Here is a 27595-nt window from a genome sequence, read left to right as displayed (position 1 = left end):
TAACTCTATGTGGAGAATAACAGCATAGCATTACAGTACCGTTCAGAGGCTGCAGGCCCACGGTTAAAATATCAACGCTACTGCATTGCTGCTAAACATGGGCACAAAATAACTCTGGGCACTGCCTAATCACTGTCGGTGAAGCAAAACTCCAAAGCATTGAAGCGGTGTAATCCACACTAAGGCTATGTGCTTCCACCGAAATCAAAATATTGCGTAGCACTCTTTTACACCATTTTAGCATTGTGCAGAAATTAAGTCATTAACAGCCAACAATGCATTCAGTAAAACAGCCTTCAACGTGTGCTGCTGAAAATAAACATATTTTGTCAGAGCTTCTTGCCTTGTGCTTGCCAGGACATTTTGCAAGAATACAAATTCAAGGGGAAGCTCAACATTTAAGCTGCATAAGAGTGGAGTGCTGATTGGTTGACAAGTGGATTCTTATTGGTCGTGGTCATAATCAATAATAAGTGATATTGTAATCTGTTATCTTTTTGAAATACCTTAACATTGGTATTCTTGTGAGTTGTTCTGGTTCAAGCAAGATGAAATGTGCCCATTTTCAGAAACATACGAGTTCTGCAGCAAAAAATGGTTCTGCAGTCACTGATCTCGGCCGGTGAAATATTCACGTCTGGGATGAAAAGTTTGGAATACCTTCTCATCACTTTAACCTGATTAATATCAACCAGTAAAAGTTCAACATTTCTTACTGATAAAAACCATACAAGGATGCAATCAAACATATTTTAACCTTACCTGCAACATACAAGGCAATCCAAAAGGAAGTTTACAGCTGTGTGGTGTTATTTTAACTGGCAATTATTGTTAATAAATGTGTGGTAGTTTGTTTGATATTTCCCTCATGCCGTCCCTTTTCAGTTTCTTAATCCATAAATCCTTCAGATGGTAATTGGGAAAATCCTGGAATGGATCTTTCCACATCAATTAACTTATAGAATGGAAGTCATCCTGGCTTTTTCAATTGTTCATAGGATGAGGGCATCTCTGGCTAGGCCCAGGCACTTATTGCCCATGCCTAATTGCCCAGAGGGCAGTTAAGTGCCAGCCACAATGCTACGGGCCTGGAGTCACTTGGAGGCCAGACCAAGTAAGGGCGGCAGTTTCCTTTCCTAAAGGGCATTAGTTGAACCAGATGGGTTTTTCCTGACATTTGACAATAGATTCATGGTCATCACTAAAGTCTTAATTCCAGATTTTCTTTTGAACTGAATACCTTTGCCATCTGCCATGGTGGGATTTGAACCTGGGTTCCCCAGGATACTAACTGGGTCTCTAGCGTTAGCATCACTAGGCAACGCTAAGCCAAACACAGCTTCCCCTCACATTTTCTCCACACACAACTGCCACTTGTCCAAGTACATAAATCCAACTGGGGAACTAGGGCATTTGAGGCATGTAATTGTAGCTCAGGGATGGAGGAGGGAAAAGGTACGAGACATTAAATTCCTACTTAATTATCCACCACATGTACATGTTGAAAGCTAAAGAAAGCTGATGAAACTTGAGATGAAAGTGAGTGGTTCATTTGCCTTCTGCTTAGTTGTTAATGGTCTTCTTACATTCCTTTCTTGAAAACTTCAGGAAGAATATATCCTCGACAAGCAAATCTCCGATCGCCCAAATTATATCTTTTTACAAGCAAATTTGGGCTGAATTTTCTCAGGCCCTCAGAGATGGGCTTGAGGTTGAGGGTGCTGGGGGTTTATTTTTGGGCGGGGAGTGGTGTACTGAGAAAGGAAAGTAGTCTGATTCACAAGCTGTCAATGAAGACAAGTAACTCCCCAGTCAATTATCACCCTTAAACATGGTTGGGTTCAGGTCACAGGTTGGTAAATGTTGCAGGGTCTCATTTTTGAGTGTCAGGTCAAACATTACCTTACATATAGTAAATGTGGGATTGCATTTTGATCAAAACATCACTACAGCAGAGAACCATCTCCTCATAATCAGCATGTGTTTGCACAGTACCTCTTGGGCGGTCATTTACACAATCTCATCCAACCTCCATATTACATCCTCCCCATCAAACCCCTACAGAGTCATGTGGGGCAGGGACAGGGTGATTAGCCAAGGTCTTTTCCCCAGGGTAGGGGAGTGCAAAACTAGAGGGGGATAGGTTTAAGGAGATGGGGGAAGATTTAAAAGGATCCTGAGGGCCAACTTTTTCATGCAGAGGGTGGTGCATGTATGGAATGAGCTGCCAGAGGAAGTGGTGGAGGCTGGTACAATTACAACATTTAAAAGGCATCTGGATGGGTACATGAATAGGAAGGGTTTAGAGGGATATGGGTCAAATGCTGGCAAATGGGAGCAGATGAGTTTAGGACATCTGGTCGGTGTGGACGAGTTGGACTGAAGGGTCTGTTTCCATGCTGTACATCTCTGTGACCATACGACCCTCCTCCAGTCTTGGACTCTACTCAATTACCTTACATTTTATTCTTTATGTCTCTTTCCCCTACAGCTCTCTCAGCTTCCCATAAACTCTGCCACAGCAGGACACAAGTGACTGAGTGAATGACAACACTGGTTGGGCGGCGGGAATGTGGATAGCCAGACAATTCTCCAAAGTTCAGGATCATCCAGACAGAATGATACTCCAGGGAGAATCACCCGTCAGGGATTTGTCATCTTTCACTACACTTGGTGTGCACAAAATGTGGCCTGTGTCTTAGTATTCGACTGTAGAAACAGGGAGATCTTTGGCAGAAACTGGGCAGTTTCTGTGAATGATTTCCAGGAAACATCAGACACTCGAACTATTATTATACACTCTCAGTTCTCAAACAGCCAGTGTTCTAGATTAGGTCAAAGAAAATACACATTGTGCATAGAACTTTCAAAGGCTTCTTTACAAGAAATAGGGCTGGCTCAGATGAAACCTACAAGACCCTGAGGAGTCCAGGGGTAGGGTGCAGGTGGGAAAGAATGCTTCTTCCCATGGAAGAATCGAGAAGTTAGGAATCCTTTTCTGAAATGAAGTGGGCACCCATTTAAGACGGAAACGAGGGGAGAAATGGGGTCTCAAAAAAGATTGTGAGTCTTTGGAACTCTCGTCTGCTGGTAGCAGAGGCTTTAAACATTTCTGGGGCAGAGGTTGTTAGGTTCTTGACAAGCAAGGAGTTGGAAGATGGTTGGGATAGGCTGAAATGTGGAGGAAAACCGATCAGCCATGAGCTTAGCGAATGATGGAATAGGCTCAAGGGGGTGATTAGTCTCCTCCGGCTTCTAATTATGTTTGTGTGCTCCGATGTATCAAGCTGCATCGTGTTTTGTGTCCAAATTCCTGAAGGATGATGCAGGGAAGAAGGAAGTAAAATGATATACAAGATGATCAGAGGATTAGGCAGGGTGGACAGTGAGAGTCTTTTTCCGAGGATGATGACTTCAGCTTGTACAAGGGGGCATAGCTACAAATTGAGGGGTGATAGATTTAAGACAGATGTCAGAGGCAGGTTCTTTACTCAGAGAGTGGTAAGGGTATGGGACGTCCTGCCTGCCAATGTAGTTAACTCAGCCACATTAGGGGCATTTAAACAGTCCTTGGATAAGCATATGGATGATGATGGGATAGTGTAGGGGGAGGGGCTTAGATTAGTTCACAGGTCGGCGCAACATGGAGGGCCGAAGGGCCTGTTCTGCGCTGTATTGTTCTATGTTCTATGAAAGTAATGGAAATCATTTGCTTGTGCTCTGCATGATCCTGCAAGGGGAGAAATGGTGGTACAGTTGTAATGACACTAGCCTTACAATCCAATATGACCCTGACCAAGGGTCTGGGGCTGTTGGTTCAAATCACACCAGTAGCTGATTTGGTTTGGTTCATAAATCTGTCAATTTGATATTCATTAAACAAAGTTGCTAATTCCAAATTAATCTTAGCTTTAAATAGAAACACAAAACCTTTGCTAAATATATGCTGATAAATCTTGTAAAACACAAGGATATAAGAATGATGAGATAATGGGAACTGCAGATGCTGGAGATTCCAAGATAATAAAATGTGAGGCTGGATGAACACAGCAGGCCAAGCAGCATCTCAGGAGCACAAAAGCTGACGTTTCGGGCCTAGACCCTTCATCAGAGAGGGGGATGGGGGGAGGGAACTGGAATAAATAGGGAGAGAGGGGGAGGCGGACCGAAGATGGAGAGCAAAGAAGATAGGTGGAGAGGGTGTAGGTGGGGAGGTAGGGAGGGGATAGGTCAGTCCAGGGAAGACGGACAGGTCAAGGAGGTGGGATGAGGTTAGTAGGTAGCTGGGGGTGCGGCTGGGGGTGGGAGGAAGAACCGGTTAGGGAGGCAGAGACAGGTTGGACTGGTTTTGGGATGCAGTGGGTGGGGGGGAAGAGCTGGGCTGGTTGTGTGGTGCAGTGGGGGGAGGGGATGAACTGGGCTGGTTTGGGGATGCAGTGGGGGAAGGGGAGATTTTGAAACTGGTGAAGTCCACATTGATACCATATGGCTGCAGGGTTCCCAGGCGGAATATGAGTTGCTGTTCCTGCAACCTTCGGGTGGCATCATTGTGGCAGTGCAGGAGGCCCATGATGGACATGTCATCAAGAGAATGGGAGGGGGAGTGGAAATGGTTTGCGACTGGGAGGTGCAGTTGTTTGTTGCGAACTGAGCGGAGGTGTTCTGCAAAGCGGTCCCCAAGCGGAGGCTTGGGGACCGCTTTGCAGAACACCTCCGCTCAGTTCGCAACAAACAACTGCACCTCCCAGTCGCAAACCATTTCCACTCCCCCTCCCATTCTCTTGATGACATGTCCATCATGGGCCTCCTGCACTGCCACAATGATGCCACCCGAAGGTTGCAGGAACAGCAACTCATATTCCGCCTGGGAACCCTGCAGCCATATGGTATCAATGTGGACTTCACCAGTTTCAAAATCTCCCCTTCCCCCACTGCATCCCCAAACCAGCCCAGTTCATCCCCTCCCCCCACTGCACCACACAACCAGCCCAGCTCTTCCCCCCCACCCACTGCATCCCAAAACCAGTCCAACCTGTCTCTGCCTCCCTAACCGGTTCTTCCTCTCACCCATCCCTTCCTCCCACCCCCAGCCGCACCCCCAGCTACCTACTAACCTCATCCCACCTCCTTGACCTGTCCGTCTTCCCTGGACTGACCTATCCCCTCCCTACCTCCCCACCTACACCCTCTCCACCTATCTTCTTTGCTCTCCATCTTCGGTCCGCCTCCCCCTCTCTCCCTATTTATTCCAGTTCCCTCCCCCCATCCCCCTCTCTGATGAAGGGTCTAGGCCCGAAACGTCAGCTTTTGTGCTCCTGAGATGCTGCTTGGCCTGCTGTGTTCATCCAGCCTCACATTTTATTATCTTGATATAAGAATGATACCTTTTCAACCTCAAGCTGAGAAATGATATGATTGTGAAAGTGCGAGGGTTTATATATTTTTAGCCAAGCTAGGAACACATATTAACCAAAACAAATACTGTGCAGAATCTTTGCATAATATTCTGCTCACTCATTAATGTTTCTTTGCTCACAGGATTGCTATGAGAGCTATGCTGCATTTTGCAAAGAAACAAGATGTTTGCGGAACACAATGTATTTGTAAAAGAAATGTTTACGGTAGAAGACAGCAAATTATTATCAGAATAACATGTGAGGAGTATTTTCCAAACAGCTGTACTGTTTGCAGAATTTTGAATTATGCAGCCCTAATAGCATCTTTCATTGTGCTGCAATGATGTAACAGAAAATGTGGCGATTTTTATGTACAGTCTCGTGGTAACCAATGCAACATTGATTCATTAAAATCAAAATAGCAGCACTCATTCCTTTACCCAAGAAGATATTAATTCAGAGACAGATGCTTACCTTGGAAAAGGAATATTGCATAAAGCTCAATAAACAGTCACATTAAAGAAGCAAGAAATGGAACAAGTGTGGCGAGGAACAATTGTTAGGATAAACCAAGATTAGTTTTGTTTGCTCAGTGGTATAACAGAATGCATGTGCAAATTGTGTACAGCCTCAGGCTAAGCCTCAGTGCAAAACAGCAGATACCCAACAGCTTCAAGGTTGGCACAATTTATCACTGGTCGGACATGCTGTGCCACAGAGAAGTGCCTTGTGACTCTCTCCTACAGATTGAGCTCCCAGAAGTGGCCAGAGGTGAGCAGGGTGATAATGGGAACTGCAGATGCTGGAGAATCCAAGATAACAAAGTGTGGAGCTGGATGAACACAGCAGGCCCAGCAGCATCTCAGGAGCACAAAAGCTGACGTTTCGGGCCTAGACCCTTGAGCAGGGTTGAGTACTTTACCAAATGGAGAAAGGGAAAACTGTTTGAGAATGATTAACTTCACTTGGAATCACCACTCGGTGCGGAGTTATGGAATGCTGGGACAGGGTGGGGTCATGCACCATCCAAATCACCCCCACCCTGTAAACCTTCTGTACAAACAGCTGGAACACAACCATGAATCAATACGTTCCCACTGCAACAAAAAGCATCCATACACACCATACAGGCCAGTGGTGGTGGCATGGTCCCATCAGCTATTATGCAGACTCACCTAGCCCTTGTAACCAGGCAATGTCCCAGTAAGATAGTGTATGGCTCTCTATGCAATAATCCTTCTCTCCTCTCTCCCACACACACTCATTCACACACAAGCACATGCACACTGACTCACTCACTCACTCACACACACACACACACTCACAAATACTCACACACTCACTCACTCACTCACGAACACTCACACACACACACGCACACAAACTCTCACACACACCCAAACTCTCTCACTCACACACACACACAAACACTCACACATGCACACACACACACCCAAACTCTCTCACTCACACACACACACATGCACACACACACAAACACTCACACATGCACACACACATACCCAAACTCTCTCACTCACACACACACACATGCACACACACACACACACACAAACACTCACACATGCACACACACACACCCAAACTCTCTCACTCACACACACACACACAAACACTCACACTTGCACACACACACACCCAAACTCTCTCACTCACACATACACACAAACACATGCACACACACTCTCTCTCTCTCTCACACACACACACAAACACACACTCACACGCACACACACACACGCACATAAACTCTCACTCTCACACACCCCCGAACTCTTTCACACACACACACACACACACACACACACACACACACAGACACACACACAAACTCTCACACTCACACACAGTGAAACTCTTACTCACACACAGACACAAACACACACACACTCACACATACACACACACACATAAACACACACACACAGATACACACACACACACACACTCACATATACACACACACACATAAACACACACACTCACAGACGCAGACACACACACACACACACACACACACACACAAACCCATCCACAGATGAGAGAAAAGAGTGGGATCAGTAAATTGCTTGTCTGGGACAGAACTGTTCTGTGATGAGAGGACCACAAACAGGAACAATAAGAATGGATGGCAACATTAATCATGGGCTATTACAGAGAGTTAATTCATGCTGCCAAATATTAAAACTACATAATACCACTGAGGGGTTGTTCCTTTGTCACCGAGTGCTTCAAAATATTAATGTTAAATCACAGTTCCCATTCAAAGCCAGTCAGTGAATGATGAAGATCATGGGTATAGTGTGGGTAAACCGGTTTGGAGCATTTAATCAGCCAGGATCGTACTATATGCTGGAACAGGTTCGATGGGTCAAATGGCCTATCCTGTGCCAAGTTCCTAATGAAACCAGACACTAACTCTTTCTCCAATAACAGGCTTATTCACAGAATGAGGCATCAGTGTCACTGTTCAGCAACCACCAAGCAGTGACCCAGCTATCTCTCTTTGTATGTCCCCTCAGCACTTTATTAAAAATAGCTGTGTTTCTGAGCAGAATAATTAACATATAATAACAAGAGATCGTGATGATGGATTAAACTACATGCTCGAGAAAGAATTAATATTAGCCAAAGTGGTGGGATGAGCTATTTTTACCGGAGTGCAATATATTCCGCTGTAAGGAAGGATAGGAAAAATTCAGTGCAGGAAATGAATATTGTGCTAGACAACATTAGAAGCGTTGCAATGCAAACTTTAGCATTATATCACAGTGCAATAGGGGAATATTAAACTCAGGTGCTGGCAGGACGTTTGAACATCACATCACAGTGCAATAAAGACGTATTCAGATCACCTTATCACCTTTCAGTCCTGGTTCTCCATGGTTTCCAATTAGCCCCTAGAGAAACAGACAGACAGAGTTGTAAGCATGTACCCATTACATTACATACAGAAAATGACAGCTTCCTGAATATATTACAATGTGGGTGAAATACAAAAAGAAAATTTAATTTCCTCATGGCCTCTCCTAGTGTCCCTAATTACCCTGGAGAAGATGAGGATGAGCTGTGCTCTTGAATTACTTGAGGTGTGGGTGCACCCACAGTGCTATGAGGAAGATAGCTCTCCAGTGCTGACCCAACGACACCGAATGAACAGCGGATCTGGGTTCCAAGTCAAGGTGGCATGTGGCTTGGAAGGGACCCTGCAAAGCGTTGGTTTTCCCCTGCATCTGCTGCCCTTGTCCTTGTGGGTGGTGGATTTTGTGGGTATGGAAGGTGCGGACTTTGCTTCTGCAGTCCATCCTTGTAGTTGGCAGCTGAGACAGTGTCTGATGCTCACTGAAGCTCAACCCCAACGGCAACTCATTGTACAGTTTTTGCAGATGTTAGTGATGTACGGGTGGGATGATGAGAACATGGTGGGCTATGTAACGGAGTGGAACCACACAGCAGAAGCAGAGGTAAGAAGATCAGTTTTATACCAGAGGCTCTATTCATCTTTGAACCTAGAGAAAAGGATCAGAGTGAAGATGTAAAGATGATGACTTGGAGAAAGTGAGCAGTGTCGAGTACTTGGGTCAGTGGTAATAGAACACTAAGCAAGGAAATGGGAATTAATCAATAAATTAGCTCCGGCTAGGGCAACTGCAAGGCTATTGTGTGATAGAAATATATCGGCAAAACTGAATGTAATCATCTGGAAGCCAGGCTCAGCATGTAGTGAAAAAACCTGGGCAACTTCAAGAAAGAAGGAACAATAGCTGGTCACCAATGGGGCATGGATGTGTGAAGTAATGAGGAAGATTATGGGAACATTGAAGACAGTAGCCCAGAAGAGAGTGAAATTGCACAGGCACTGAGAGGGAGAAAGAGAGAGAGAAAGAGAGAGAGAACGGTGGGGGAGAGGTGGTGATATGGTACGGTGAGAGATGGAGATGGGTCTCCAGGAAGGAGGAGAAGAGAAGGGCCTAGAGCCAGACATTAAAGATTCAAACAGAACTAGATTGGAAGAGAAATGGCTGGCTAACTGGAGGCAACTGGTGAAGGGTGATTGACCAGTGCTGTGACCACCTGCAGTGGGGAAGTGATGGCCTAGTGGTATTATCAGTGGACTGTTAACCCAGCGAACCAGGTAATGCTCTGGGTTCAAATCCTGCCACAGCAGATGGTGGAATTTGAATCCAATGTAAACATCTGGAATTAAGAGTTTAATGATGGCTGTGAATCAATTGCCAGGAATAACTTATTTGGTTCACTATCGTCCTTTAGGGAAGGAAACTGCTATCCTTACCTGATTTGGCCTACATGTGACTCCAGACCCACAGCAATGTGGTTGACTCTTAACTGCCCTCTGGGTAATTAGGGATGGGGCAATAAATGCAGCCTAGCCAGTGATTCCCTCATCCGATGCATGATTAAAGCAGGAAGGGAAAGGTAGAATGGAAGAAGATGATGAGTCATTCATTCACTGAAGTTTTTTGGAGTTACACTCCAATAGGACAGACCATTATTGGTGATTTCAGACAAGCAGAGACCTATGAATGCTGGAAATCCAAAAATAAAGTAAAAAGAAAATGCTGGAAATGCTCAGCAGGGCTGTGAAGAGAGAGGCAGTTCATCAGAATGTTTCTCTGTTCTCTGGTGCTGAGTGAGTTAATGTTGTAGGTTGGTCAGTTCTGATGAAGCGCAATCGATCTGAAACATTAACTCTGTCTGTCTGTCTGGCTCTCTCTCATCATAAATGCTGCCAGACCTGCTGAACATTTTCCAGCATTTTGTGTTTCTGTGACAAACCAATCTATCGATTCGCTGAAACTATACCCCCCACATCAAACATCTGAGAAGCTTTTTGGTCTCTCCGTTCTCATGATTTCTGCACAGCTCATTAAGAACGTTTACTGAGCCTTAACGGGACAGGAGTAAAGTCTCATCCTCGAGTATAAAATATGGAATTAGTTTCCACTCGCATGGACAGTTTTATTGACATGATTGGAGCAGAAACTCTGTTTGTGAATTTCTTGAAGCGAGTGATTTGGAGGCTTTCTGACATGGCCACAAGCTTCTGTTTATACATGACACTTGGCTGTAAAAAAATAAGAGAAACACCTCCACACAACTAGCTGCGGTATGTTTATTCAGAGCGGTCAGCAGTGTGGATATTTGCCGAGGAAGTAGTGCTTACTTTTAGCTGTGGTGCACATCAAAAGTACTTCACAATTTTAAGTCTACATGAATGGTGGCACTATTACAACCAAGAAAAGACAATCTGATGTTGTATTCCAACACACTGAGGCCATTCTTAGTTACGAGCAGCAATTGCAGTATATATCGATTGGTCCATTGCTGATGTACAATTTGCTTTCGGATGCGTATGCTTTCTTTTAGAAAAGAAGCAAACCCACAGCGAAATATCCAAAATGGGACACGGATTTGCTATTCTTTCTTTCAAATTTTGGATACGTTACATTTGCATTTTCTTTTAAGTTTTTCAAATAGCTCAATGCATTTTTCATTCCGTTTTGGGACCAAAGGTTATGGGGAGAATTAAACATGCTTTATCGACTGAATACATTTGTAGCTTTCATATTGCACAATTAATATCTGTATAAATCATGCTCTATATGTTTACTGTGTCATATATTAAAACACTGACTTTAAAAATTTGCACAAGACCAACATCTACAGAGTTCCCAGTGTGTGCTAACAACACCAACTACTACCACAGGAATACAATAAAAAGGAACAGAACCAGGCTGTTTAGGCCGAGGTCTGGCTGATCCAAAAGTGTTCACAACTGCTCTCCTGCCCTTTCCCTTGACTCAGCGACCGAACAAGAATCTATCTATCTCAGCCTTTAATGTACAGAAGGACGCTGTCCCTCCTGCTCTCCGCTGCAAGGATTTCCAAAGACTCATATCCCTCTGAGAGAATGAATTCCTCTCAGCTTACTTTGCCGAACTCATCCTACAATCCTCTGAGAGACCTGTGCTCATCTAACTCCGGTCTCCTGAATTTCTGCAATTCTCTCCCTAAAACTCTCCATGTCTACTTCCATCTTTCTTTCGGACACCCTTAAACGTCTGCCTCTATTACATATGAGGAAAGGTTGACTGCGTTGGGATTGTTCTCGCTGGAGTTCAGACGAATGAAGGGGGGGGGGAGGGTCTCACAGAGACTGACAAAATTCTAACAGATCTGGACAGGGTAGATGCAGGGAGGTTGTTCCCGATGGTGAGCACACCCAGAAGCAGGTGGTCACAGTCTGAGGATTCAGGTTGGACTATTTTGGACAGAGATAAGGAGGTATTTCTTCACCCAAAGAGCTCATTACCACAGGAAGTATTTGCTGCCAAAACATTGAAGGTATTCAAGAAACAGCTAGATATAGCACTTGGGGCTAATGGGAACATAGGTTCTGGGGAGAAAGTAGGATTAGGCTATTGAATTGGACAATCAGGCATGATTGTGAAGAATGGTGGAGCAGGCTGGAAGGGCCAAATGGCCTCCTCCTCCTATCTTCTATGTTTCTGTGTTTCTGATTGCTTGCCATGATAGTCTGCTGCCTAATTTTATTTTTCCCTGCTCCTTGAAGCATCTTAGAACATTTTCTAATGCCATGGCTATGTCACTGCAGTAATATAAAGAAAGTTTAAAATCTTCTAGTACACTTGCAATATTTGCACTGAAAGATTAATCGGCATTAAAAGCCAACTGTTAGAGAGTCAATATGTGTTATGTCTAGCAACTTTAACTTAGTAATCTTGCTGAAAAGACAGATGCGTTGACAAAACTTTTCATCTAGCACTAATCAGGACAAAACACAAGAATGCCACACTTCAAACAATCACAACAATTTATAGATAATAAAATGTGAGGCTGGATGAACACAGCAGGCCAAGCAGCATCTCAGGAGCACAAAAGCTGACGTTTCGGGCCCAGGCCCTTACCTCACAACAATTTATAGTACAGGATATAAGGATTTGATTGGTTGGCAAGCAATTCTGACTGGCCGAAGTATTACCATGACAGAAATAGTAGGGAACTGTAGGCTTCCCAAGTTGCTGGAACATTTATAAATAGCTTGAACAGATTCCTCAGAGATAGTAGGAACTGCCGATGCTGGAGTCTGAGATAACAAGGTGTGGAGCTGGAGGAACACAGCAAGCCAGGCAGCATCAGAGGAGCAGAAAAGTTGACGTTTCGGGTCGGAACCCTTCTTAAGAAATCTCCAAGAAGAAAGGTCCTGACCTGAAATGACAACTTTCCTGCTACTCTGATGCTGCCTGGCCAGCTATATTCCTCCAGCTCCACACTGTGTTAACTCGAACATATTCCTTTTGTTTGTACAGAACAGCTTCTGTATATCACTGCTTGCAAGCACAAATCAGTCACGTTCTGAGCTCAACCTACTAAATTGAATCAATTAGTCATTCAGCTCCAAGCGCACTCCAAATTATTCAGCAAATGCCGCTCAATCACAATATCACAGCTAAGAATTGGTATTTCATTTTGGGTTTCACGTGCACAAGTTGGTTGTGTGTGATCTGCGTCCTGCCTATTACATAGATCTAGTGGAAAATGTTGCTTGATTCGAGCTGTCATAACGTTAGATCAATGGGTTAAACATCAGCTTTCTTTGGCGAAATTGATCAGTGAAGAAATTTCAGCCATTGCCTCGAAACGGAATCCAACAGGAAACTGATCAGGGATAACTCGGTGTAGAACTAGAGGAACACAGCAGGCCAGGCAGCATCGCAGGAGCAGGCAAGTTGACGTTTCTGGTCAGGGCCAGATCACCACTGCCTGGCCTGCTGCGTTCCTCCAGCTCCACACTGTGTGATCTCAGACTCCGGCATCGGCAGTTATTACTGTCTCTGAGAGAAAACTGGTCACTCAGAGTTTGGTTACACCAACAAATGAAGAGTTGGAATAATCCACCTCACCTTTGGTCCTCTCCGTCCAGGCAAGCCCATCTTCCCAAGACGCCCCATATCCCCCTGTTGAGAACAAGAGAAAGTCAATTCAAGTCAGTGGCCATTTACCAATATTGAAACAAACTAGTCCAATGCAAAACAAATCATTTTATCTCAACTGATCTTCATTCCTTTGGAAGACAGACATGCTACATATCTGAAGTGGTGAGTGGTATGAACGTTCCCAGCCCAGGTGCACTACACGAGTGACTGCAATACAAAACATTATTATATAATTGCTTGCTGAAAAGGCGAAGGGAACATACAGAGCCTGCTGTTCCTGTTTCACTCAACTGAAGAATGTTTTTCCATTTGGTGAGTGGAGTTGGAATTGTTTTGTCACTATTTGGTGAAATGTAAGTGTGAACACAGTTCGCTGCGAGTATCAAATCTAACCTGCTAGTGCAAACTTTGATGCTTTTCACAAGGTTGAGACTCTGCTTTTGTGCTAAGAAGATTGTTGCTTAACATTTTAACTTATCTCTTCATTTCTGTGCACACTTCCACCAGACTTGAGAACACATGGCATTAAAACTTCAATCGAGATCTAAAGCAAGAAACAGTTGTGTCAAACGGAGGAAGGGTTCTCTTCTTTCGGACTGGAAGACATCTGTTTGCACCTCCTGTTCCTGGCAGGACCCCCCAGCTCCCCTGTTCCAATGCACCCACTTCTTAATTGAACAGAGACCTTGCCCTCTGACCGTTCCACAGTACCGGGTGGCTGGTAATCCCGGGGCTGGATTTAGGACCTTGAGTACCCCTGCCATCTGTTTGCCACCTCCAGAAGGATATTCCTGCCCACTACCTACTGACCTCTAATTTTCCTTCACCAAAACCATTGTGTTTGTATATGACTTTGAACTAAAATATAAAAGGAATGATAAAATGTGAGGCTGGATGAACACAGCAGGCCCAGCAGCATCTCAGGAGCACAAAAGCTGACGTTTCGGGCCTAGACCCTTCATCAGAGAGGGGGATGGGGTGAGGGTTCTGGAATAAATAGGGAGAGAGGGGGAGGCGGACCGAAGATGGAGAGAAAAGAAGATGGGCGGAGAGGAGAGTATAGGTGGGGAGGTAGGGAGGGGATAGGTCAGTCCAGGGAAGACGGACAGGTCAAGGAGGTGGGATGAGGTTAGTAGATAGGAGATGGAGGTGCGGCTTGGGGTGGGAGGAAGGGATGGGTGAGAGGAAGAACAGGTTAGGGAGGCAGAGACAGGCTGGGCTGGTTTTGGGATGTGATGGGGGAAGGGGAGATTTTGAAGCTGGTGAAGTCCACATAGATACCATTGGGCTGCAGGGTTCCCAAGCGGAATATGAGTTGCTGTTCCTGCAACCTTTGGGTGGCATCATTGTGGCACTGCAGGAGGCCCATGATGGACATGTCATCTAGAGAATGGGAGGGGGAGTGGAAATGGTTTGCGACTGGGAGGTGCAGTTGTTTATTGCGAACTGAGCGGAGTTGTTCTGCAAAGCGGTCCCCAAGCCTCCGCTTGGTTTCCCCAATGTAGAGGTAGCCACACCGGGTACAATGGATACAGTATACCACATTGGCAGATGTGCAGGTGAACCTCTGCTTAATATGGAAAGTCATCTTGGGGCCTGGGATAGGGCTGAGGGAGGAGGTGTGGGGGCAAGTGTAGCATTTCCTGCGGTTGCAGGGGAAGGTGCCGGGTGTGGTGGGGTTGGAGGGCAGTGTGGAGCGAACAAGGGAGTCACGGAGAGAGTGTTCTCTCCGGAAAGTAGACAAGGGTGGGGATGGAAAAATGTCTTGGGTGGTGGGGTCGGATTGTAGATGGCGGAAGTGTCGGAGGATGATGCGTTGTATCCGGAGGTTGGTGGGGTGGTGTGTGAGAACGAGGGGGATCCTCTGTGGGCGGTTGTGGCGGGGGCGGGGTGTGAGGGATGTGTTGTGAGAACTGCGGGAGACGCGGTCAAGGGCGTTCTCGACCACTGTGGGGGGAAAGTTGCGGTCCTTGAAGAACTTGGACATCTGGGATGTGCGGGAGTGGAATGCCTCATCGTGGGAGCAGATGCGGCGGAGGTGGAGGAGTTGGGAATAGGGGATGGAATTTTTGCAGGAGGGTGGGTGGGAGGAGGTGTATTCTAGACAGCTGTGGGAGTCGGTGGGCTTGAAATGGACATCAGTTACAAGCTGGTTGCCTGAGATGGAGACTGAGAGGTCCAGGAAGGTGAGGGTTGTGCTGGAGATGGCCCAGGTGAACTGAAGGTTGGGGTGGAAGGTGTTGGTGAAGTGCATGAACTGTTCGAGCTCCTCTGGGGAGCAAGAGGCGGTGCCGATACAGTCATCAATGTAACGGTGGAAGAGGTGGGGTTTGGGGCCTGTGTAGGTGTGGAAGAGGGACTGTTCCACGTAACCTACAAAGAGGCAGGCATAGCTGGGGCCCATGTGGGTGCCCATGGCCACCCCCTTTGTCTGTAGGAAGTGGGATTCATATTCCGCTTGGGAACCCTGCAGCCCAATGGTATCAATGTGGATTTTACCAGCTTCAAAATCTCCCCTTCCCCCAACGCATCCCAAAACCAGCCCAGTTCGTCCCCTCCCCCCACTGCATCACACAACCAGCCCAGCTCTTCCCCTCCACCCACTGCATCCCAAAACCAGTCCAACCTGTCTCTGCCTCCCTAACCTGTTCTTCCTCTCACCCTCCCTTCCTCCCACCCCAAGCCGCACCTCCATCTCCTATCTACTAACCTCATCCCACCTCCTTGACCTGTCCGTCTTCCCTGGACTGACCTATCCCCTCCCTACCTCCCCACCTATACTGTCCTCTCCACCTAGCTTCTTTTCTCTCCATCTTCGGTCCGCCTCCCCCTCTCTCCCTATTTATTCCAGATCCCTCACCCCATCCCCCTCTCTGATGAAGGATCTAGGCCCGAAACGTCAGCTTTTGTGCTCCTGAGATGCTGCTGGGCCTGCTGTGTTCATCCAGCCTCACATTTTATTATCTTGGATTCTCCAGCATTTGCAGTTCCCACTATCACTATGAAAGGAATGAGTTTGTCGTAAACACATTCAAGAATATGTGCTAAAGATGTTTATAAGCACAGAGCACTCATGGACAATGAACTATTTTAATGACTTGTGGTTGAATGACTATATATATTGCACTGAATGTTTGTTTAATTACACACAGATATCTAAACATGTTGTCGCTGCGCAGATCAACCTTGAGACCAAAACAGCAAGATTATGTTACTGAAATTTGGAGGCACGGGTATTGGACTGGAGTGAGCAAAGTCAAGAGTCACCAGGTTATAGTCCAACAGGTTTGTTTAAAATCACAAGCTTCCACAGCACTGCTAGAAATTGTCCTTTACACTTTAGCTTATTTACTCAGGTCTAAAATTGCAATTATGCACGAGTGAACAGTATTTACTAGAATTACATTTTTGAATGTTTTAAGAAGAGCCACGTGGAGATATTTAAATGAAAATCATATAATTATGCCTTGTTCTATTAATATTCTGCCCCTGGAGCATGAGAGGAGTTACGGCTTTCAGTAGTGTTAGATTTAAAACAGGAGTGACATTCCTAATGCTCACAGCACCGTTTTCCAATTGGGTGAAAAAGCACTTGGATTTGCTTGTTTGATGCGTAAGAAAATCAGAGAAGATACTGCCAGGTGTGAGCTCGTTCAGCCAAGGTCTGTAAATGCATTTCTGAAAAAAACATAAATTAGTGTTTGATGAACAAACATCTGAAAATGATTAAAAAAAACAGGGTCAGCCACCTAGATAATAAAATGTGAGGCTGGATGAACACAGCAGGCCAAGCAGCATCTCAGGAGCACAAAAGCTGACGTTTCGGGCCTAGACCCTTCATCAGAGAGAGGGTCAGCCACCTATTGGCAAAAGGAGTTTCGGAATGGGCGAGAGTTTCCGAATGGGGGAGACCCAGAGATTTTTACTAAATTTACTTTAATACAGCTGCACTGATGGAACACCACCTCCACCCCCACTTCCCAAACTTTCACCATCACTGCTCTGTGAATATGACAACAAATGCTGGCAGTTACACTGCCGCCTATAAAATGTGTCGGTCTAGATGTTGCTGTCTGTGAGTTCCTACTTATCCACAAAATACCGTATTTACATCCTTGCAGGTAGAGGTCTAGTAGCGATCACTGGATTGTTGTGAATTTCTACATTCAATGCATCATTCCTGCTGTTGGAACCCTTGAGAAAGTTATGCCCCAGTGAATGAGGAGCAATTTTATTTTTTAACAGCGCACAATTACTGTTGAACAACCTCTCCGACCCTCAGAAACTAATTTCTCCATTCCATGATAAAACCTAAACAGATTTTTGAAACCGCAGATAGTCGGAACTGCAGATGCTGGAGAATCCGAGTTAACAAGGTGTGGAGCTGGATGAACACAGCAGGCCAAGCAGCATCAGTGGAGCAGGAAAGCCGACGTTTCGGGCCTGGACCCTGAAGAAGGCTACTCAGTACAGGGGCAATTAGGAATGGGCCACATTTGTGGTGCCCATTTCACATGAGACCATAACAGGAAAAAGGAGAGAAATGATTCTAGAGTAGAATTCACCATGGCTTTAATTGGAAGATTATTTGGTAATGTCACCACAGAACATGTGTGGGGTACCATGGTGGCTCAGTGGTCAGCACTGCAGCCTCACAGCGGCAGGGACCCGGGTTCGAATCCACCCTCGGGCGACTGTCTGTGTGGCGTGTGCACATTCTCCCCGTGTCTGTGTGGGGTGTCCTCCCACAGTCCAAAGATGTGCAGGTTAGGTGGATAGGCTGTGCTAATTTGCCCCATTGTGTGCTGGCTGCGGGGGGGGGGGGGGGGGGGGTGGGGGGGGGGGGGTGGGGAGGTTAGCCATGGGGATGTGGGTCTGGGTGAGGTGTTCTCTGGAGGGTTGGTGTGGGGCCTGGTGTTGGTGATGGGTTGAATTGCCTGCCTCCACATGGTAGGAGATTCAATGCTGGGGCATGGGATGGAGCCGTTGAATGGTTATGGCACACAATGGGGTTATTTGGCCCAGTATAAATCCTGGAAGGGAGTCTCAGTCAGATTGCCTGCAGCTCTGAGATTTATTCAGCAATCTGCAGCCTGCTCAATTCTTCCCCTGGTTTGCGTGTGCATCACTTTAAGCTGTACGGGGCATCCCAATTTATAAATGTCCATCTTACAGACAGTTGTACTTACAAACACAGTACCAGATCAGGGTGTATTAAAACTAATTTTAAGGGTTCTGACATTCAAAGTTTCCTCATACTAATGACCAGCTATTTTATACTGTCCTGCATTCTGTTCCCCCCTTGTGAATGCATTAACCTGTGAGGACTCCAGGACAAAACCCAGAGACTGCCTGTACCCAATGTCTGATTGGGAGTACACAGCACGCTAGGAGACACACAGCAATGGCACAATGTGGCTCAGAAGCCTTTGGGAGAGATGAACAAAGTATCTTGGTTTTGTTTTAAAATGCCATACGGAACCGTGTGAGATAATTTGTGCTGTGCCCTCAGCTTGTCTCTTTTCTTGGTGGCAAAGATGCAGGTAAACATTCCTCAGGATTCAACCAAGTAATTTCGAAATTCATCCCATCAGCACAGAGTCACACAGCACAGAAACAGACCCTTCAGTCCGACCAATCCCTGCTGACCACAATCCCAAACTCGACTAATCCCACCTGCCTGCTCCTGGCCCACATCCCTCCAAGCATTTCTTATTCATGAGCTTATCTAAGCGTCTTTTAAATACCTGCATCCACGACTTCCTCTGGCAGCTCACTCCACACACCAACACCACTCTGTGTAAAATGTTGCCCCTCATGTCCTTTTTAAGTCTTTCTCTTCTCACCTCTAAAATGTACAGGTTTCATGAATAGCGTCACTTATCTTTGGAATCATTTAAGGATCTGGTACTTCATGAAGTAAGGTAGGAACTACATGGTCAACTTTCGCAGAAGTTAACTCTCTGATTAAGTCCATACACCATGTGTTTTTTCTTTATTCATTCATGGGATGGCCAGGCAGCATTTATTGTCCATCCCTAATTGCCCAGAGGGCAGTTAAGAGTCAGCCACATTGCTGTGGGTCTGGAGTCGCATACAGGCCAGATCAGGGAAGGGTGGCAGTTTCCTTTCCTAAAGGACATTAGTGAACAAGATGGGTTTTCCCCCCAACAATTGACAATGGATTCATGGTCATCATTAAATTCTTAATTCCAGCTATTTATTGAATTCAAATTCCGCCATCTGCCGTGGTGGGATTCGTGTAGAGGTGTAGGGTCCCTCAAGTTAAACTCACCACTCACCATCTCAGAGTCATAAAAGCATGTGTCCAGACCTTGCGTGTTAAACTCAGGGCTGGCACCTCACTGCACTACACAGAGATGGTATCTTACAGGTCAGACAGTGGACACTTGACTGCTTGGGTAATTGCAGTAGATTCCATGACACTATTTTAAAGAGCAGAGGGTTTGCTCTACAATATTCATCTTAAACACCACCACACTAACAGCTCACCTGATACATCATCTCACTGCCTGTGGGAGCTTGCTGTGCATCAAGGGCTGGCCACACTCCCTACATTACAGCGGGGATGATGTATCAAAACCATCTAACTGGCTGCACAGTGTTTTGAGACGTCTAGTGGTTGTGAGAGGTGCTACATTAATGCAAATAAAAGTCTTTGTTTTTCTCTCCGTTGGGTAGAAAATGCGAAAGAAGAGAAAGTGGGAGCAATGTAGGAACATTTCAAAAGTGCAGAATTTTAGAAGTCATTGTGTTTTGTCGGCATGCTTTAGTCTATAGGTTTACAAGAGTAAAATTACTCCTAACTGTTAGTGCAGAGCTTGTGTGCTGGTTGGAATGTTCCTAGGGAGGACAGTATTCCAGGAGAGAGGAATACAACTCATGTAAGAGTTAAAATCTATCTTTCTTGGAATTATTCAATGATATTTTGAAACTAAACTACTATCAGTGAGTTAAAATATCTGAGAATTTGCAAAACTAGAGTGTTTGGATAACTCACTGTGAAACACTAATGAATAAATCTGATCTATTAAACAGTATATGTGATGGTAATGGGTGTTCAGTTGTCACTATCGGCTAACTAAACAGCCTATAATGCAACACCTGAATAGAGATGGGGTTTTCTGCATTTTTAATGCTTCCACTTTTAAAGCTGAGAGACAAAACTGAATGCAGAGCAATCCAGTTCAATGCAAAATAAAGAGTGGCATTGAATCAGGGCAAGAATGTTTGATACTTACAACCAACCCACGAACACCAGGAGGTCCTGGGGCTCCCAAATCTCCCTGCAAGCAAAGATCAGAAGATTACTGGCTCTTTCCTAAACAAATAGAAGAGTTTGAAAGTGGTCTAAAAGGCAAGGCACATTCCCAGGCCTGTGTAATCTGCAGCTCCCTTATCAAGGGGAAGGTGCGCAAACAAACAAAGTTCAGTCACATTCACTCAGCCTCCAAACAGACTCCTGCTTGTCATATTGCTTGGTGTGGTCTACAGCACTTTGCAAACCTGATGTCATTCAGTCCTGCAGAGGGACTGAAACACCACAGTGAAAGGGATAACTGTATCCAGTCCTGCAGATTTAGTTTTGGGAGGGGGGCGAACTGGAAAAGAACCAGATTGAAAATCCTGAGTTAAATACAGAACCTGTGTCTCCTTGATGTTTCTGTTAGCGGAATTGCCGAGAGGTTTAATCCTGTAAATAAAGGTCTGAATCACATCAATCTCAGTCCAAACAAACCCCAAACACAGGCTGAATCACAGGCTTTGTATGTCATTGAATCATTCAGGTCTGCAGTTCGGAAAAAGGTCCTTCGGCCCATTGGGTCTGTACCAGTCAAAAAATAGCAGCTAACTGATCTAACCCAGCACATGGCCCATAGCCTTGTATATTTTGGCATCGCAAGTGCATATCTAAATACTCTGTCAGTGTGATGAGGGTTTCTGTCTCTCCTACTCTTACAGGCAGTGAGTTCCAGATTCCCATCACCATCTTGCATCCGCTCTAAACATTCTGCCCCTTACTCTAAATCTACATGTGCAATTACACCAGTTAAAAGGCATCCGGATGGGTACATGAACAGGAAGGGTTTAGAGGAATACCGGTCAAATGCTGGCAAATGGGATGAGATTAATTTAGGATATCTGGTCAGTATGGATGGGATGGGCTGAAGGGTCTATGTCGGTGCTGTACATCTCTATTACTCTATGTGTGTATCAATAGAGACTGAATCACAGCCCTTTTGCAATATTTAAATGCAAAATAAAAATGCTATTACTTTGATGTGCAATCAGAAGTCTGCAAAGAATTATAATCTCAACAAAGCTTCTTGCTGTTCCATTGTATCAGCACTGGTGAACGTTTACTGCGGGATTTACAGCAAATTAAATACTTCAGATAGACTGCTGAATTATACATGAATCCATGAATGTGTGGTGAGCTATAATGATGCATTTGAGGCTCAAAGTACAACACACACTCTCAAGAAAAGATCAATGGGTTACAGTTAGCAAAATTCTGACTTGCAAATGTTTCCATGAGAGCCACATTTGTCCAATCTAAAGATGGCCCGTGACGAAGATTTTGCTGGTACATTATTTCATGGGCTTTCTGTACCTTAGAAAATTTACAAACGTCCCTTGCTTACAACTATTTTTATACTTAGTGCTTCACCCAATTAACCTGGGGTCTCTGGGTTACCAGGGTAAAGAAACAACCACAAAACCTCCAACGCTGTGTAAAAAATGAATGGGAGCAGTGATTTCACTCATTGGATGTGGGCATCTCTGGCTGGGTCCAGCAGCTTTTGCCCGTCCCTAATTACCCCTTGGGAAGGTGGCGGTGAGCTGCGTTTTTGAATCGCTGCACTCCATGTGTTGTGGATTGACCTACAGCGACATTAGAGAGTCAGAGTTCTAGGACTTTGACTCAAACGACAGTGAAGAATACATTTCCAAGTGGATGGTGAGGAGTGAGGAGGAGAGCTTGCGAGGGGTCGTGCTCCCATGTACCCACTGGTGTTGGCCCTGACAGAGACTTTGGAAGGTGCTGTATAAGACTTCCTGGTGAATTTCTGCAGAGCATCTTGTAGATAGTACACATTGTAGATGCTGAGTGTCGGTGGTGGAGGGAGTGGATGCTTGTGGATGTGGCGCCAATCAAGCGGGGGCTGCTTTGTCCTGGATGGTGTCAAGCTTATTGAGTGTTGTTGGGGCTGCCCCCATCCAGGAAAATGGGGAGTATTCCATTACACTCCTGACTGCCTCGTAGACAGTGGACAGGCTTTGGGGAGCCAGGAGGTGAGTTACTCACGCAGTGTTACTATTCCCTGATCTCCTCTTGTAGCCGCTGTGTTTATATGTCTAGTCCAGTTGAGTTTCTGCTCAATAGTAACCTCCAGGATGGTGACTGAAAGCTTGTTTGATAGAAGAAGGGTTTAATAAGTGAAGGCAGTTCCAGGAAGAGCTGGCTTTAGAACCACTCCTCGACGATGGTTTTGTAGAAAACCAGTGAGCTGATGCGGGGAGGGAAGGACTGAGTGAAGGCTCAATGCTATGAAAGGTATGATGTGGGGCCCCTTTGATCACTTTCACCTTAAGAACTATATCTAACCCCTTCCTGAAAATAGCCAATGTTTTGACCTCAAACACTTTCTGTGAATTCCACAGGCTCATCACTCCCTGGGTGAAGAAATTTCTCCTCATCTCAACTTCAAAATAGCCTACTCCTTATTCTTAAACCGCGACTCCTGGTCATTGGGAACACCCTTACTATGTTTTCCTGTCTGGTCCTGTTAAGAATTTTATTGATTTCTATGAGAATTTCAGTGGATTTAGTCCGAACCAGTTCAGTCTCTCTTAATATGTCAGTCTGGGAAAATTTCACTGCACTCCCTCCATCGCCAGAACATCCTTCCTCACCTAAGGAGACCACGACAGCACACGATACTCACTAAAACACATGTACAATTGCAAGCTGCAAGCTTCCAAAGGTGGGCTCCACCATCTTTTCTTGCCATCTCAACTTCTGGAGTAACCACTCTGTCTAATGCTGCCTCTGTACAGTCCCCTCACTGAGGCTATGACCCTTATGCGCCATGTCTACTGAAAAGATCTCACCCACTTCCACCTCCTTCCAAAACCAGTAACTTTCATTGTCCGTTAAAATAAAGAGGTGATGCAGGGCACACAGGTTTCCAGCCTCTAAGTGTGTACAAAGTGCTGAAAAAGCCAGCTAAGGGACATAAGGTGCAGCTTTTGGAAGTGCATCTGTCCCTTTATGCCCAGCGACCTGGCAATTTGTACGCTGTAGGCATCTCTGAGCTCTAAAAGCAGAGCGCTGTAAGGGCTGAAATGGTGTGAAAGCTCTTCAAAAAGCAGGCACAATGATGTTGTGACGCCCAGTGGTTGGTTGCTGTTGACTCTCGTGGACCAAGGTCGGAGAGGGATGGTGTCCATGCAGTGCTCAAGGAAGGTGCGGTGAACAGACACCAGGGCAACGGCTGGGCTAGGCAATAGGTACCTCACAGCTGAGATCATGGGAACTGCCGATGCTGGAGAATCTGAGAAAACAAAGTGTGGAGCTGGATGAACACAGCAGGCCAAGCAGCATCTTAGGAGCACAAAAGCTGACGTTTCGGGCCAAGACCCTTTTCTGATGAAGGGTCTAGGCCCGAAACGTCAGTTTTTTTGTGCTCCTGAGGTATGTCATAGCCACAGGGGGACCTGCTCGGTGTTCCATGTCTGGAATATGCACTGTCTAGTTTGCCAGGCCTGGAGCGGACAGATGAAAGTGGCTCCCACAGTAAGGCAGGTTTGGTTAGTAACGAGATGCAAATGCATGGAAATAAGGTCGGCCATTACTCAACAGCAGGGACTCTGGCATTACTGTTTCAAGCTTAAGGAGAAAACTGGAAACATTTTTCACAATACTGCAGGCTTTTTTCCCATTGTTGTTGTCTTTTCTCACAATTCTTGACCCAAGAAGAGGAAAATTCTGCCCCTTTTGAGTGTTAGATTAATGGTGGGCAAATTAATTCACCTAGCTTTGCCTTGTTTATTTATCACTTTTGATTGGTTCTAGATCTCAATAATACTTATTTAATTCTGGCTGGGAGTGCGTTTGGAGCGGGACTTGGATTGGACCAGGTTCAAGAGAAACCCAAGGAGATGCTGGCATCCAAAATCTTTAAAAATGAAAACATTTTGAAACTAAACTCTTCAAACAGCTCTTATTGAGCTATTGCCTAATCACTTATACTTCTTATAAATCAACTGCAACTAAACCATGTTTCATTTCTCAAGGTTGTGTTGTTAGTTTGCACAGGATGAATTGGCGGATAGTGGTCTCATTTCTATTTAATAGCTCTGTTTCTCTGGCATTTCTCTCTGTCTTTTGGCGCATTGTGGGAGCTTTATCCTTCATATGCTCCTGATATGTCACATGGACATCTCTCCGTTTTTGTACTTTCTCTTTTTTCATTCATTCACAGGATATGGGCATCACTGGCTAGGCACAGCATTTCTTGTCCATCCCTAATTGCCCTGAGAGCAGTTAAGTGTCAACCACATTGCTGGGGTCATGCGTAGGACAGACCGGGTAAGAGATAACAGATTTCTCTCACCAAAGGACATCAGTGAATCAGATGGATTTTTCCAGGCAATTGATTCATCGTTGAACCACAATTACACAAGGGTGGGACTTGAACCCAAATCCCTAAAACTTTGTCTTGGTCTCTGGATCTACTGATGATATCACTCCTGGAGGATTGCAGTGTTAATGTTTTTCTACGGGTTCTGTTAATGCCCTCAATGGGATTAACCACGGTCAAGGTCTCTCCCTGTCAGTTATTTGGCTTTATTTATTTATTGTCATGTGTATGTTGTCACAAAATACAGTTAAAAGTCTCCAGTACCATCTTAAACATGGGAAAAATAAACCAAAACATAGACTATAAAAGCAGAAGAATAGAGAAATAAAGTAGGAGTGTCCAACTTTATAGTTCTTCTTATTAAGTGCTCCACCATGGAGACCAGGCTCGGGTCCCCTTTGCCATGCTGCCACGGCCTCTGGAGCCGAAGCTGCCACCCTTCAGCGCCATCTCGCCTCTGCCTGCACCCCCTCGGCACTGAGTCCTCGCTGATGCGGGTGCCACTGAGGCTGCTGGGTACCGAACCGGCCCAAACTCGCCTCCACCACTGCCCTGAGCCCGCTTCAGGCCAACCTCACCGATACAGCAACTGCCCAATGCCGCAAGCTGTCATCCTGGGCCCACATCGCCGCTCCCTCTGTGACTCAGCAGACGCCACCAGCAACCCAGAGAGCGAGAGGGATGGAGAATGAAGACCGAGGGACGGATGCCCAACATCTCATGAGGACTTTAAGGCTGGGGACGATGGCCATTTTGTGGAGCTTTTGTTTCAACCAGGGCAGTTTCTGAGGTGCAAAACCTGAGCCTGGCTTCACCAAGGCTTTGCAGGGGGTGTTAGAGGCAACTTTCCTTTCATTGTTCCACATTTTCCTTCCAACTAACTCGCTGCTCTTATTGCTTCGTGAAAATGTGCAAACCTACACAGAGCGATCACACATAGGGACGGCGGCCTAAAAATGGAATGCCTCCATCTGTGGCAGAACAATGATATCTCCATCCAGGGCCGGTGCCAGTTTGAGTGGTTCCCATCAAAATTGGAAAAATCAGCCTCACGGCCCGGAAAATGAATCATGGATCTGATCGACATGAGGTAATCGAGAATGGAAATGTGGGCATGTACGAGCAGATTGTGGGATTTACAGTTATGTACCCTCCTCCAGACTGCAGAAACTGTGGCCCACAGTCTCTCTGTTTAATTAGCAGGTTCAGAATTAAAACAAAACTCACACAGTTTGAAGACGAAGAAGTTCTTGTTTGTTCAGCAGAAGGAAGGTTTTGCCACCATCTGGAGTGAGTGTTTAGCGAACTCTACAGAAGGTGCGTTTCACAACGCAATACAGTTAAGGGATCGAATTCTGGGCCCCTCCCATTTAAATTAAATATGACATGATTAATACAAGCTGCTAGAAGTCTGGCCCTCTCAGTTCACTCTCAAACAACATCTATATATTGCTATCACACTGTAAACATCAAAATAATTTTACAACTACTAGGCCACACAAGACTGTAAAATGGCTCAGTGGTTAGCACTGCTGCCTCACAATGACAGGGACCCGAGTTCGAATCCAGTCTCCGGCAACTGTCTGTGTGGAGTTTACACATTCTCCCTGTGTCTGCGTGACGGTTTCCCCCTCCCCCCCACAGTCTAATAATATGCACTTGAGGTGGATTGGCCATGCTAAGCTGCCCCACAGTGCCCAGGGTTGTTGGAAATATGGGGGTGGGGTATGGGTCTGGGTGGGATGCTCTTTGGAGGAGTGCCATGGGCCAAATGGCCTGTTTCCACCCTGTAGGGACCCAATGCCCAAGGACATGGGTGCGGAGGAATTAGGGTGCACCAATTTTGTGAAGGCATACAAGCAATGATTGCTAAGTTTTGCAACGTGAAGCCTGACATTTGGGTAATAGCAGGCTGCAGACATTTTGTCTGTGACGCCTATGAAGTTGAATACGTACAGCATGCTCCAAGTAACCACTTCATGTGAGCTCTGTTTAAGTTTAGCGCCGATCCACGTAAGCAGGTATTTGGTCAGCGAGCTCAAACCTTGGTGAAAGGAGCAGATTTAAGGAATGTACTAATGAAAGAGGGAGGGATGGAGAGGCGGAGGAAATCCAAGAGTCTCGTGGCCCAGGCAGCTGGTGACATGTAAACTAGTGGGTGGAGCGATCGATGCGATGTATGGAGGCTTGTAGGTTAGCAGCAGATCACAGGGAGGTCACTGTCAAGGCCCTGGCTCTTCAGCCTCTTCTCTCACCCGAGGGCAGTGTCCTATCATCAAATCCCACTTTATTTACACGTATTTAGCACTGGACACTAACCCAGCTCCCTCAGAGCCAGCTCTCAGAGTGAGCAGAACCTCTGAGCCTCCCATTTACATCATTCAGCCAGGGCTCCCTGATTGGACCAGGTTAACGCCCCCAGTCAGGGAACTCCTATTCTAAGAGGTCAGGCTGGCTGGCCCTGTTATATGATGCATGGTGACCCTCCAGTTAAACCAGTACCCATCGCATCTCTTTAACACGTGAGCAG

At 45.7% G+C, this 27595-nt stretch overlaps 1 protein-coding gene across 3 annotated transcripts in view; it reads right to left on the bottom strand.

Annotated features, from left to right (window-relative positions):
• The window catches only part of col27a1b (collagen, type XXVII, alpha 1b), a 660800-nt gene that overhangs the window by 292104 nt on the left and 341101 nt on the right, over positions 1-27595 (bottom strand). For all 3 annotated transcript variants that reach the window (XM_048559048.2, XM_059638229.1, XM_048559047.2), the window contains exons 14-16: positions 20659-20703; positions 13364-13417; positions 8273-8317 (exon numbers count right to left, since the gene is read on the bottom strand). In XM_048559048.2, coding sequence (XP_048415005.2) covers positions 8273-8317; positions 13364-13417; positions 20659-20703 — 144 coding nt within the window. The remainder of the gene's footprint in view (positions 1-8272; positions 8318-13363; positions 13418-20658; positions 20704-27595) is intronic.

The sequence above is a fragment of the Stegostoma tigrinum genome, chromosome 29, assembly GCF_030684315.1.
Source record: "Stegostoma tigrinum isolate sSteTig4 chromosome 29, sSteTig4.hap1, whole genome shotgun sequence".
Classification (NCBI taxonomy): domain Eukaryota; kingdom Metazoa; phylum Chordata; class Chondrichthyes; order Orectolobiformes; family Stegostomatidae; genus Stegostoma; species Stegostoma tigrinum.
The sequence above is the reverse complement of the archived record's forward strand: the minus strand, read 5'-3'. Positions and strand labels throughout refer to the sequence as shown.